The 15,086-nt window shown below is 48.9% G+C and overlaps 1 protein-coding gene across 1 annotated transcript in view; it reads right to left on the bottom strand.

Moving 5' to 3' along the window:
• The window catches only part of ccdc146 (coiled-coil domain containing 146), a 176,333-nt gene that overhangs the window by 9,413 nt on the left and 151,834 nt on the right, over nt 1–15,086 (bottom strand). Inside the window, 1 exon segment of the mRNA XM_072471338.1 lies at nt 11,442–11,570. Within this exon segment, the coding sequence (XP_072327439.1) occupies nt 11,442–11,570 (129 nt within the window).

Below are 15,086 nucleotides of genomic sequence, written 5' to 3'. Positions count from 1 at the left end.
ATAGGCGCTCCTAGCTACCAATCTGTACCAACTTCGAATCCCGCAGGCTCAGAATCCGAACAAAACGCCATTCGTTTCCCTGACCTGGTGGACCAGTTCCGAGTTACGTATTGGCCTGTTAGTCGTAGAAGTAGCTTAGACGTAGAATCTATGCATGAGTAGTGATTACTGTGTATAATAAATGTGCTTTGATTTAAATCTTACTAAGCGGTGTATTGGATTATTGATCATTACTCGGACTTGAACCACGTGGCGGTATCAGAAAGATACCTGGCGACTCAAGAGCAAAGGTGATAAAACAGAGCAATTAAACTAAGGCAAAAGTTAGCAACATTTATTTGCCGACATCATGACGGGACTCGATCTAGAAGTGGAAAACCACTTCGGGAGAACCCAGAATTTGAATTAGAAATCCAATTGGAAACAGAAAACCACAAGTGTTCAAGCAGTTCTGATCAATAGTCATAATTCGGAAGTGTGTGTATGCATGCGTAACTAACAGGGCTATAAGGTAAAACTGATAGATTTTTGTATATCGGAAAGTAGCGAAAGCCGTACCCGTATTTACAGCACCGCCTTAGCTCCCCTGTTCCAAATTTAAAAGAAGCATTCGGATAGGAAGGATGGCAATGCAGAGCCTCATGAACCCTGAGGAATTTGCGGTCGCAGCGACCAGCAGCAGTAGAGTGGGACAATTTCCCATTTGGGAGGAAGAGATCAGGAAATATCTCAAAGCGAAAGGATGGCCCCTTTGGAATGATTTCTGTGATAACGAGGAATCAGGTCCCGGGAGTATAGGACATACTTGGTGGGAGAACCTGAGCGAGATCCACAAAAAGAGCTTAGGGATAGCTCGCAAGCCGATGGCAATCGTGTCCTGCTTGGCACAATTGCGAGGCACAGAGGAGGTCGTTAGGACGCTCCGGAAAGAAGTAGAAGGCATACATCGGATGAGTAAGGTTGATTTAAGCGAGGTAGAAAAGGAGAATATGGAATTGAGGAGGAAATTGGCAGCAAAAGATGGAGAGGTGGATGACGCCAAAGGGCTCACCAGTCTTGTCTGGCGCATTTAAGCAGCTCCCAGTCTCAATACGAAAAGGCCTATCAGGACACGCAACGTGCAGTCCTGGTACGTGAGGAGACAGAAAAACATGTGGATGCGTTACAGAGACAGTGTAGCGATCTCAAGGCAGCATTAAGAGCACTCCATGCTGCCACCACAGAACAAAGACAAAGCACATTATACCACGCAAAGTGCCGGAAGCAGATTGCAGAGCTGCAATCACTGCTTTCTGTTCAAAAAGGTTTTCAGGAAACCTTTGGAGAAAGATTAGATCAGGAAGACGGCCCTGATTGGGAAGAGTTGAATGAAACAGCGCAGAGATATGTTCAGGGAATATGTGCGCAGGGAAAGCCACAAAAGAGGAAAGCGCCCCAACCCCCCATACAGCAGATAGTTCACACTCCAATGAACCCTGTAACCACCCACCGCACAGCCACATCGGACGATGCGGAATTTCTATATTCCAGCCCCTTAACAGTGACCCAATTACGGAACGCGTGCGATAAGATCACACCGTTCCTCCCCATCTCAGACCCCCACCATTTCTTTGCCACAGTTAAACATCAGGCGACCATGTACGGCCTGGATGAGCGAGAGCATGTAAAGCTCACCGTTTTAAGTTTAGATCCGTCAGTAGCAGCAGCTCTTCCCAACCCACAGAATGTAGGAGGAGGCACCCTTGCAGAAATGCATACCGCGATCCTGGATGCAATCGGGTATAACCGGGGTGCCCCGTAGATGGCCTCAACAAATGTAGGCAAAAGAAATCCGAACACCCCACAGCGTTTGCTGAACGCCTGTGGATCCACTTTGCAGCAGTCTTTGGAGACTTAGACCGTGCCCATTTGTCCCCAGACAACATGGCCAAATGGACCCGCACCCTTAGCTCCCATGCCACAGAAACAGGACAGAAAGCCTGTACGAGTTATGATCCCTCAGAGGAGGCCCATAACGAGAAGTGGGTAGTGAAAAGATTGTCCCGCGCTTGGGAGAAATCTGTTCAAAGTAAACCCTCAGTCCAGAATGCCGAGGAAAACAGGCCGGCGCAGATATGCAGGCAGTAAAAACCCACCAGAACCCCGCATGGGTGAATGAGGGAAAGAACAGCCCCCCACCCAAGTCACAAGAGTGTTATAACTGCGGACAGTTGGGACACTTCGCAAAAGAGTGCAATGCCCCTAAAAAGCCAGAGAGAGCCCAGCAGACACTCTAATTAAGAAAAAGACAGAGCCCATTCATAGCGTTAGCGCCCGTTCGGATCAGACGGACTTGACCGAAACGGACTGACGGTGTACGGGCTCCCCCAGTTGGGTCTGCGACACCCTTTGGGATAGGTCCGGACGACCGGTAGTTGCAGCGAAAATTCGGGGACAGCCTATCGAATTTCTTTGGGACACAGGAGGGTCCCGCACCACAATAAATTCCTCCACCCTGTTTCAAAAAGACACGTGGCCCACTATAGCCACTATCACCCTCAGCGGCTTTACAAGCCACTCACAGCAGGGACACATCACAGCCCCTGTACCCATTCAAATCAGCACCATCACCACCAAGCACCCCGTGGTTTTAGTTGATCTGCCCCACACAGCAGAACACATTCTGGGAATTGATTTCATGAATTCCCACCACCTTTCATTCGATCCAGTCAACCAGTGTGTCTGGAAGATGGCAAAATCCGCAAGAGCCCCCGCAACGCTCAACATAGGAGAGTATGTGAACAAAATTAGCGCCGTAGGCAAATTTTGGTTCAACCCGACCATGCTTAGTACGGACAAGCAGGTTAGGGCAGTTCTGCAAAAGATCAGGGCAGCATTCGCGACCCACAAGCACGACTGTGGATGGATGACTGGCTCCGTACAAGTAACAAGACCTGACCCTAGACCCCAAAAACAATATGGATTTCCCCAAGAGGCAGAGGGAGAAATCTCAAAGGTAATCAACAGCTTATTAGAGCAGGGCGTACTTAGATCAGTAGCCTCCACTAATAATGCCCCGATTTGGCCAGTGAGAAAGCCCGATGGATCATGGCGACTGACCATCGATTACCGGGAACTCAACAAAGTCACCCCCGCAGCAGCCCCCACAGTAGCAACAAGTCCCGAGACCATGCTCAAGCAGGGACTCAATTCCCAATTCTTTACGGTTTTGGACATCAGTAATGGATTCTGGTCCATTCCATTGGGAAAGGCGTGCCAGTACAAATTTGCCTTCACCTTTAAAGCACAGCAGTACACGTGGACATGCCTCCCACAAGGATTCCACAACTCCCCCTCCATTTTCCACCGACAGCTGCCAAATGGTTTGCAAAATTTTCTCGCCCTGAATGTCTGGTACAGTACGTAGACGACCTACTACTGCAGACAGACACTAAGGAAGAGCACATTGAGCTTCTGTCCGAACTCCTGGAACTATTACACGCAATCGGTTGTAAAGTCAACCCCAAAAAGGCCCAGATTTTGGAAGAAAAGGTGATATATTTGGGAACAGTTATCACGCACGGTAAACGCAAGATCGAGCATAAAAAGATTGACTCGATTGCTAAATTGCACCTTCCCCAGAACGTTTCAGCCCTCCGGTCATTTTTAGGACTGGTTGGCTACTGCCGCAACCACATTGACGGTTTCGCCAGCAAGGCAGCGCCCCTCTCAGACCTCCTAAAGAAGGGAGCCCCCTGGGAATGGCTTCCGCAGCATACGGATGCTGTGGACTCTTTAAAACAGGCACTCATAGCAGCCCCCGCACTACAAGTTGCAGACCCGCTTTCCCCTTATGCCACAGAGGTAGCGACGCACCCTTTCGGCCGTGCTCCTGCAGGAATGGCATGACCAGTTAAGGCCCGTAGCTTACGCCTCCAGACTTTTAGATGCTGTGGAGCAGGGATTTTCAGCCTGTGAGAGGCACCTGCTCGCAGTATTCTGGGCAGTCCAGTATTTTTTGTACATTACCGGACTGAACCCCATCACAATTCTGACCGAACACACCCCCACCCAACTTTTACTGGACGGACGACTCAAGGACGGTACCGTCAGTCAAGAGCAGCTAGATGGACCCTTCTCTTGCAGGGACGGGACATCACTGTGAAAAGGACAAAGACACACACCTATTTAGCCGACAATTTACAGTACCCCGTAACCCCCCATGAATGTGAGATTATCGCTCCACACCACAACACAGGCCCCTTTATCGCTAAAACACCCCCCAGAAAGATAGATTGTTCAACCCAGAGCCCCCAGCACATGGACACGTGTGAGCCCATAAAGATCTATGTGGATGGATCTTCCACAGTCTTGGATGGGAAGCGCATAACAGGTTGCGGTATATATGTCGAGGACGCGCAGGGACGCGCCCTTGAGGAAATATCATTAAAACTACCCGGACACTTAGGCGCACAAACAGCAGAGCTCGTGGCCGTCGCATATATCGTTGAGCACCCAGATTCATTCCTTCCCCAGCCCAGCAGACATATACTCGGACAGCCTCTATGTCTGCAACAGCCTCACGGAATTTCTGCCCCTGTGGAAAGCAAGAGGATTTGTTTTCGCAGATGGAAAACCCCTCCCCTCAGCCCCATTGCTCCGTCATATTTTAGAAAGAGCCCAGAACAAGACTAATGGGGTAATCAAAGTCCGCAGCCACCATTGTTCCTCCCCCCCATGGAAATGTGAAAGCCGATGCACTGGTTAAAGCAGGTTCCAGGCATGGATATTGTTGGACACCCCCCCCCCCCCCCCCCCCCCGAAAACGCACCAGTGAGTGCAGTTCAGGTCTCACAGACAAAGATCGAGGATCTAGTGGAGGCCCAGAAGCAGGACACCAATCTCAGGGAGATTGTAAAAGGGAAATATCCAGCATCCTACGAGAGGTTTAGAAATACACTGACCACCCATGACGGTGTGGTGTTAAAAGACACCCTTTATGTGGTTCCTGAACAGGACAGGAATCAATTGATTTGCTTGTTCCATGACGGTCATGGACATCAGGTAATCGATCCCACTACAGCCCATCTTAAGCAGCTTTGTTGGTGGCCGAATATGAAGGAAGATGTAAACATCTAAATTGTCTTATCTACGCCCAGAATAATCCGGACAGATATGCCAAAAAGGCCCAACTCAGCCACACCCGACCCGTTAATGGCCCCTGGACTAACCTCCAGATCGATTTTATAGGACCATTGCCCCCTTGCAGGAATGGCTATAAATATGTACATGTGGAGGTTGACACATTTACAAAATGGGTGATAGCATTCCCAGCCCGCACAAACACGGCAAAAACCACAGCCAAGATTTTGACCCACCGCATCTTTACAAGATGGGGACTCCCCCGCAGCATTGAATCAGACCAAGGTTCCCATTTTACGGGACGTGTCATGCAGAACGTCCTCACGATATTTGGCATCACCCAAAAATTCCACATAGCATACCACCCACAGTCGAGTGGTATCGTGGAGCGCATGAATCGGACCCTAAAATCCACCCTCAGAAAAATGGTCCAGCAGAACAACACCACTTGGGAGTCAGTCCTCCCTTTTGCGCTGATGTTCATACGTAACACAATTTCTACTTCCACAGGTTACACCCCACACACCCTCATGACCGGACGCCCCATGAAAGGCACAGAATATTTGTTAGGTTTGGACTTGACCAGCCTCGAAGTGACGGCCCTCACACACGGGAAAGCAGTAGAACAATTAGTGGAAGATGTTAAAACGGCTCAGCTAGCAGCCGCAGTAAAATTGGGCACCAGAAAGAAACAGAGCAAGGCTTGTTTCGACAAGACCGTGCAAGCGACTGAGTACAGTATCGGTCAGCAAGCGATGCTCTCTGTATATAACCCTAGCACATTCCTGTCACCAAAATACTCGGGTCCGTATTCCATTGCGGACAAAGTAAGCCCTTCCGTTTATAAAATAAAGTACCCCATTGGTAAGACTGCGTGGTTTCATATAAACCAGCTGAAGGCATATGGAACACAGTCGAACCACGCACACCACGTCATGCTCGACGCAGCACACCACACCCCGCCCACAACCAACGTAACCCTACCAACCCCCACCACGTCCAGCCCAGCCACGGACTCGACCTCGACTCCACCCCCGAAATATACACTCCGCCCCGGAACGCCCACAGACTGCAGCAGCAGAGACAGCGACTGTGACTCGGACGATAGCCACAGCACGCCTCCCTACTATCCCCATGCAACAGGACCCAGCGACTCCGACTACGATCCAAGTGATCCCTTCATGATCACTTTCCTAAATAAACCCCACCACCGACCACCGAACCACACTGACAACCCCGATTTTGTCCCCACACAGCTAGACACAAATTATTGGCACCGAGATAACTCGTTCAGACTCGGCTGCAACGACGAGAGCAACCCCACCTCACACCACGCAGCCATTTCAGCCCTCATACGCTCAAGAGTTTGGCACCCAGGAGAAGAGGACGACCTTGGGTCTGACTCCCAAACCGAGAACCCCTTTGCGACCCTGTTCGCAACTGAGAACTGAGGTGTCCAAATGATGTTTTAAAAGGAACCGCTTGGGAGAAGTGTTGTCCTTTCTGATGGAACCTGCAGAATGTTTTATGTTGTTTGTATGTTTGTTAAATGTTGTATGTCTGACAGGACAATTTTTTCTCACTGCCCCACGCCTATTCTGCCGAAACATCGGAGAGCTTGTCTGCAGAGACTGGTTGCGGAACCAGACGCCCGTTCATAACTGCCCTTCTGGTTCGAAGGATAGAACCACTACGGCAGCCCCACCACGATGACTACATTTTTGCCCGTTCTTGTTGGTTGCTCAGGCAGTGGAGAAACGGCTTGGGACCCGCCCTGCCTGGGGAGCCCCCTCTGGTCAACTACGCTTGGGTAGGAGAGACACGGCATTGGTAGCCGTCCTACCCGGGGACTCCATCTAACTCTTACCCGTCGCGGCCCATACGCACCTCATGTTGGCACTTTCAGTTCAAAAGTTTTGTTTTGTTTAGGTAACCTTTAGGTTGCCAACCACATGCTATTTACATCCTGAAACATTTGGATGGTAAATCAGCACTGGTTCATTATTGGGAAGTGTGCCGTGTCCTAAAATTTGTTTTTTGAAAAAAAATGAGGGAGTCACACATAGTGACCAATTATAAAGGGAGTAATTGGCACTACAGGACAGACACACTAGCGTACAAGATATTAAACAAAGATAGTTACAGACACTATGCTTGTTTCCACAGAACTCCAGAAGCTCCAGGACCAGAGAAGAGAAGAAAGAAAAGGAAAGAGAAGAGCCATGAGGACTTCCTTCATGTGGATCACCCCCATGATTTTGGACATTTGGTTGCGCGTGAACGCGAACCCCATGACTTCAAGCCCCCCCAGCCGTTAATGTTTCACTTCCCCGCAGTACCAAGTGCCAGGTTTATAACCTGGTACTCCCTGTCCTATGTAATCAAAATATTACTAGCATTAGCGATACTCTGCTGCATTATGCAGACTATGCATCTACGGAAATGGAGAAGGAGAGCCTACCGTGCTCGAACCCCGGTATATAGGATCAGATCCCCTATGTTCGGATATGACCAGACCTCCGACCCCCGCGATCTATAATAAAGTGCATTCACTTGCGTTTATTGTAAATAAAGGAATGTAAAGAACTTTTCATGAGCAAATTGTATGATCCTGAGCTTGACTGCCAAGCCAGGAAAGCCTGTGTATGAAATGCTATGATTTTGTTGTATGATTGAGGAAGGTAGGATAATGAAATGTTTAAGTGAGTGTAGTGTATTAAGAATAGTTAGAGGTTCCCAGTTTATTGTTTTGTAATGCATGTCCCTGTTTGACATAGCGCCCTTCGAATTGTTAGTTTAAAAATTTTTTGCATAGCTATGGTCAGTGCAGAGGCCATGAAGGAAGTGTCCCCCCCAGGTCAGGGTATGGAAAGCAACATAGTTATGTGATCCTTCACGCTTTGCGTTAGGATCACAAGGAGGGAATGTAGCCAGTTAAAATGGCTAACTCCCGATTTAGAATGGCTAACTCCCGATTTAAAATGGCGAACGGCAAAGGCTGATGGGAAAGTCAGCCAACAGGACACAAACAAGCAGCTGCGGGTTGAGTGTGTATTTACCTCTGGAAAGGCCAGACAAGATCGATACCGGCAACCATCAGCATAACAAAACACCAGCCATCTGCATATTAATGAGCAATCCCCGGGAACAATGAGCAACATTTAGATACATAAAGCCAACCCAGACTCGTCGGCGCCAGCAGAAGCCTACACAAAGGGAGGCGAACGACCACCTCAAGACCGCCCATCGATCAAGGAATCGCTCCAGCATTGGAGAAAATCGAACCAAGTGATTGGAACAAAGTCCAATCAGTTGGAACCAGGTACAGGGTCCGCCCCGAAAGGCGGGAAGCCCCTGGGGACTATAAGAATAGAGTCCAAGTTCAAATCGTTCTTCTTGACCGGGTCACTCAGCAACGCGAACCAATCCTTGACAGTGACCGGTCCAGCCATTGCTGAAATAGAGTAAGTCTTACTTCAACGTTCGCTACGATAGGCGCTCCTAGCTACCAATCTGTACCAACTTCGAATCCCGCAGGCTCAGAATCCGAACGAAAGGCCATTTGTTTCCCTGCCTGGTGGGCCAGTTCCAAGTTAAGCATTGGCCTGTTAGTCGTAGAAGTAGCTTAGACGTAGAATTTATGCATGAGTAGTGATTACGGTGTATAATAAATGTGCTTTGAGTTAAATCTTACTGAGCGGTGTATTGGATTATTGATCATTACTCGGACTTGAACCACGTGGCGGTATCAGAAAGATACCTGGCGAGTCAAGAGCAAAGGTGATAAAACAGAGCAATTAAACAAAGGCAAAAGTTAGCAACATTGTACCACCGGTGCCCCATCCAGGACACCGCTGACCATGGGCGTGCCGTCCCCCTGGGTCCGTAACTGTCTCGGTTTCTGTAAACCTCTTCTCTCTTGTTGATCAGTATGGCTACTCCCCGAGCCCTCGTCCCGTAACATGAATGGTACGCCAGTCCAGCCCTTCCTTACCAAACAACAAAGAACAAAGAAATGTACAGCACAGGAACAGGCCCTTCGGCCCTCCAAGCCCGTGCCGACCATACTGCCCGACTAAACTACAATCTTCTACCAGCTGTCGGTCTTTCTCCCTCAGGTGCGTCTGTTGCAGGTAAATTATGTTGGCCTTTAGACTTCTTAAATGGGCGAAGATTTTGGATCTTTTCACCGGGCCGTTAAATCCCCGTACGTTCCAGGTGACAATTCTGGTGGGGGGTTTCTGAACCCCCGGTCCTGCAGGATCACCCATACCTACCTGTTGGACGAGCCTGCACTCCGGGGATTCCCTTTGTTGGGTGGGCCGCCCAAAATGGCCACGGTTACCGTTCTCACCATGAGGTTGGGCCCCTACGCTCCGGGGTCCCCCTTTGCCCAGGGGGCACCCAACATGGCCGTCAACTAGGTGTACGCCACGTGGATGCGCCCCTGCACTCCGGGGTCTCCCCAACTACCCCCCACCCAGGGGCCCTCCCGAGTGGCTGCTTGCAGCGCCATCTTCGTTCCTCGCCGAGGCCTGCACCTGTTTTGTTTCTTGTCCTCATTCTTCTCTGTTTCTTTTCTGTCCTGCGCTTCCCCCCGCCACCCCTTCCACCCTAACCCTGTCCCTCTGTCCCCCCCCCCCTGTATTCTCCCCCCCCCCAACCTTTTGGCCAGGCGTTCCCTCTCCCCTGAGAGATACGCCCCGGCCTCCCTTACTCTCTGTCTTCCCGTGCTAGCCCTACTTGCTAGCACAGTGGTTCCCCTCCCAGTGCTTGTCTAGCCCTGGCCCCATTTTATCCACTCCTTATCTCGCCCCTTGCTTGCTTTCCTTATCCTCGCTCCCCTTGCCCAGTTCCCCCTCATCACAGTGAGAGAAGAGACGGGCCCGAAAATGAGGCAGTACAGTCCCGCGTAAAAACATATAAAATAGTTTGTATTCTTGTCTCTGTTTGCGGTCTGTCCTCCGCTCTCAGTTTCTTTCCTCCTCTGCCCCTGCCGCTTTCCTCGCTGCCGTGTTTGCTCTCCCTCTAGTTTGTTCGTTTTAACAAACTCATCAGCCTCCGCCGGAGTGTTGAAGTAAAGTTCTTTGGCCTTATATGTCACCCAGAGTCTGGTCGGGAATAGCATGCCGAATCGTACCTCACTTTTATAGAGCACCTATGTGTTTCGCTCTATTAAATTTGTCCCTCTTCTTTGCCAGGCCTGCCCCAACGTCCTGGTACACCCTGACTCTATGCCCTTCCCACGAGCATGATTTTGTCTGGCGGGCCCACCTTAAAATCTTTTCTTGGTCTTGGAACCGGTGCAGCCTCGCGATTATCGCCATTGGAAGCTGCCCGGTTTTGGGCCTGGGCTGAAGTGACCTGTGTGCCCTGTCCATTTCTGGGGGGTTTGGAAAGTCCTCCCTCCCCACTAGCTTGCCCAGCATTTGGGCGATGTAGCACGTTAGATCTCTTTCTTCTATCCCCTCTGGCATACCCACTATTCAGATGTTTTGCCATCTGGACCTGTTTTCCTGGTCCTCTACATTCCCTTTTAGGCTCCCCTGGGCCACCACCAACCTTGTCACCTTCGTTCCCAGAGCTACAATCCTGTCTTTCTGGTCTGTGGCTGCCGACTCCAGGTGCAGGATCGTCTTTTCCTGTGCCTCCACCTTTCGTCCCAGCCCTTCTATAGTGCGCTTTGTATTCAGGTGGGATTTGGTAGGCTTTTTAGGCCGAAATCTCTGATTTAACTATGTTGGGTCCAATTGGGAGGAGAGCCACCTGATGTGCGTCCGCTCAGCACATCGCCGCCACGGAGCCTTTTTAAAAAAAATAAAATTAGAGTACCCAATTATTTTTTACAATTAATGGGCAATTTAGCATGGCCAATCCACCTACCTGCTCATCTTTGGGCTGTGGGGGTGAAACCCACACAGACACGGGGAGAATGTGTAAACAGCACACAGACAGTGACCCGGGGCTGGGATCGAACCTGGGTCCTCAGTGCCGTAGGCAGCGGTGCTAACCACTGTGCGACCGTGCCGCCCAATGTTTTGAGAATTGATTACATTAAATATGTCGATGCACAGTGCACGCTCGGGGTCCTTATCCGAAGAATTACAGAATCAGAACTAATTTACCTTCCTCTAAATCTAACCTACATTGATATTTTTGTTTTATTGAACAAGCTCAGCCTAGGTTCCCACACCAATAATATGTGCTTTGAATTGCGCCTATTGGGATAATCTTTATGAGTTCAAGAGGTGATGATCACGTTATGTGCGCCACAACCTGGATGACAAAAGCAAAATAAACTTCAAGGATTTGCTTGTTACCTCATCTATTCTTTTAGTTAGTTCATCAAATGATGGATCATCTCCTCCCAGCAATCTTGATCTGTTCTCACTTAAAGAGTTCACTAAGGTCTTCTCAAGACTTTGGACTTTGTCCTGATACATTGCAAGCTGAAAGTAGTTAAGAGAATAGATGGAAAAATTAACATTTGCACACCAACAAAAGATAAAAGTATATACATGATTTAACAGTTTCTTACAATGATCAAAATGTCCAGCCCATTTCTTTTGAACTGGCGCCAACTGAATTAGGTTACGAAAATACAAAGAATTATTAATCAGAACTGGGAAGTGTCCCTGTAGATACAAGTCCAACCAAGATAATTTAAAACAGGTATTCATTTTTCAGTCGTCCCATCGTGATTTCTAACCATGTTCATTAAAATCAAATCATTTAATATAAGATTTAATAATACATCTGCTTATTTAACACACCATAGATGTTAATGACGTGATGCTTTATTGCCTAATTATATCTCTTGCTGTGGATGTGCAAGTGAGTACTGGAATAAATGGGTGAAGATTTTGCTACATCACTCTTGCCTTGCACTGAAAAAGTTAAATTATATTCTCCTAGCCCAGAATATTCCATATGTTAACAAATGGGAAAGCAACAGTTGGGCTTAAACAATTTTATGATATTGAACCCACCACTCCCCAATCTCATGAGTGGTATACTGGAATATAGAGTGATAAATTTGCCTCCATTTCTCTAATTCCTGTTGAATCAAGAACCAGCGTTTTCAGCACAGAAGAAGGCCATTTAAATTGTGCTTCTGTCAGTGCTAGTTCCATATCAGAGCTATTTGCTTTAATCTGATTTCTTGCTCTTTCCCCTTACCCTTCAATCATATGCTCATCTAATTCTCTGTCAAATCCCGAGATTAACTCTACTTCAAAAGTCTAAATGTGTGCCTCCTCACCAATCCGCTGAGCAGAGTTTTCTGTCTCCTTATCACAAGATTGGTGTCATGTCTGCTGGGGAATCACACATTTTAAGTCCAAAGCATCTCACAGTGCATTAATTATTAAGTGTGATCACTTTGTCTAGTAGGTGCAAATGCAAATTAGTGGAAATACTCAGCAGGTCTGGCAGCATCTGTGGAGTTGGAAGCAGGGTTAACGTTCCAAGTCTGTGTAGCACTAATAAACATTATTATTATTACTATGAATCTTCTTCAGAGCTAAAGAGATGGAGAAATCTGACGGATTTTATACTGTTTAAGAAGGGGTGGAGCAAAGTAGAAGGTAGGGATAGGTGTGAGCTAGGAGAGATTAGACAAGCACGTTTTGGGCACAAAGTGAAGGAAGCGTTAACAGTAGTGCTAAGGATGAAAGAAGGTGCTGATCGTTGCATAAAAGTAAGATATCAGAATGTGTTAATAGTAGAGCAAAGCTCAGAGTTCTGTGAAATCAGAAGTTAAGAAGAACTAACAGATTGCTGTGATAGAGGGGAGCAGGTTGGCATTGGGCCAAAAAAAACTTGGATTAAAAAAAGGATCAAGATGGAGGAGAGAGTTCACAATCTGAAATAGTTGAACTCAATGTTGAGTCTAAAAACTGGGAGACAGGGATGGAGTTTTTGCAGGGATCAGGATGTGAGGAGCTGTAGTTGAGGTAGTTGTGAGAGTTGGTGGGCTTGTGATGAATATTGGTAACTTTTGTTCTGCTATTAACACATTCTGCCACAACCGGCACCTTTTGTCCTTAACACCACATGATGCTTCCTCTGTGAAGGCAAGAATTAAATCCTTCGAAAACCGACTAAGTGGTATGGCGAAGGTCCTGGAGGTCTTGGATAACCAAAGTTGGAGAATGAATATCAAAATCATTGGTCTGGCAGAAAGTGTGGAGAGTAACACCCCGTTAAGCTCTTTGAGGACTGGTTGCTAAGTTTTCTCAAGCTGGATGTGAAGGCTAGGCATTTCAAATTAGAAAGAGCACATTGTATCCTATCTTTGAGGCCAAGGGATGGTTTTCATCTCAGATCCTTTATTTTTTTTAAATTGTTTTTATTAAAGCGTTTTTCAACCAGAATTTTTACATAACAGAAAAATAAATGAAAAATATTTAACAAAACTAGGTGGCTGTTATCATTATACAAAACGCAAATATACATTAAATAGACAATTCCCCCACCTGAGCCCCCCTCCCCCCTCCCCAATCCCCCCCCAGTTTTCATCTCAGATCCTTAATCATTCGCTTCCACAACATTAACGACCACCAGAATGTCTTGGAGATGGCACAGTGAAATGGGACCTGGCTCTATGAGAGAGAGAGGACTTCTTTCTCCCTGGACTTCTCAGCGGTGACGCAGGCTAAGCATCGGAGTTAAGCCATTTGATAATCCAACTACTGCTTTAACCTTCGTTCAATCCACGAGGGGTAACAAAATGGTTTGAAGGTTTGCCGCTTGGACTAACTCAAGCTCTAATCTGGGGCGGGATTCTCCGACCCCCCGCCGGGTCGGAGAATCGCCGAGGGATGGCGTGAATCCCGCTCCGTCGGTTGCCGAATGCTCTGGCACCGGATATTCGGCGGGGGCGGAAATCGTGCTGGTCGGCGGACCCCTCCCAGCGATTCTCCGGCCCGCGATGTGCTGAAGTCCCGCTGCTGGAATTCCTGTCCCGTCGGCGAGAATCAAACCACCTCTCTTCCCGGCGGGACTAGGCGGCGCGGGCAGGCTCCGGGGGGGTGGGGGGGGTGGCGCAGGGCGATCTGGCCCTGGGGGGGTGCACCCCCGGTGGCCTGGCCCGCGTCAGGGCCCACCGATCCGCGGGCAGGCCTGTGCCGTGGGGGCACTCTTTTCCCTCCGCCTCGGCCACAGTCTTCACCATGGCCGACGCGGAAGAGACACCCCCCTGTGCATGCTCGGGGATGACATCAGCAGCCGCTGACACTCTCGCGCATGCGCGGACCTCCGCCGCCCGGCGAAGTCCTTTTGGCCCCAGCTGGCGTGGCGTCAAAGGCCTTTCCCGCCGGTTGGCGGCGCGCCAACCACTCCGGCGCGGGGCTAGCCCCTCAAGGTGAGGGCTTGGCCCCTAAAGGTGCAGAGAAATCCGTACCTTTGGGGCGGCCCGACGCCGGAGTGGTTCACGCCACTCCATCCCGCCGGGACCCCCCGCCTCGCCGGGGAGGGGAGAATCCCGCCCCAGGACTCTTTCTCTATCATGGTGTCGTCTGATTTTCATAGAATCATAGAATTTACAGTGCAGAAGGAGGCCATTCAGCCCATTGAGTCTGCACCAGCCCTTGGAAAGAGCACCCTACTTAAGCCCCACACCATCCCCTTTATCCCAGTAACCCCACCTAACCGTTTTTGAGTGTCCAGGGGTACTTCGCCAGAGATTGTACTCAATTTAGGAGGAGCTGACCCTCTGATTATTTACTGCTGTGTGCAAAAGTCAAGAGAGCAGAGGAGGACACGGTTTAATAGCCTGGACCGATTCACTGATCAAACAACAAAGTATGTGTGTGCCACTACTCCCTTCTGAACCTGAGTCTGCATGCTCTCAGAAACCTTTTCAGACAAACGAATGCTTTCAGAACTACAATATGTATACCTGCTCTCATTTTGAAATTGATTCTACAACAAAATATTTCAGTGCACACGGGGAAAAGCAATGA

Source organism: Scyliorhinus torazame, chromosome 13 (genome assembly GCF_047496885.1).
Source record: "Scyliorhinus torazame isolate Kashiwa2021f chromosome 13, sScyTor2.1, whole genome shotgun sequence".
NCBI classification, from domain to species: Eukaryota; Metazoa; Chordata; class Chondrichthyes; order Carcharhiniformes; family Scyliorhinidae; genus Scyliorhinus; species Scyliorhinus torazame.
The sequence above is the reverse complement of the archived record's forward strand: the minus strand, read 5'-3'. Positions and strand labels throughout refer to the sequence as shown.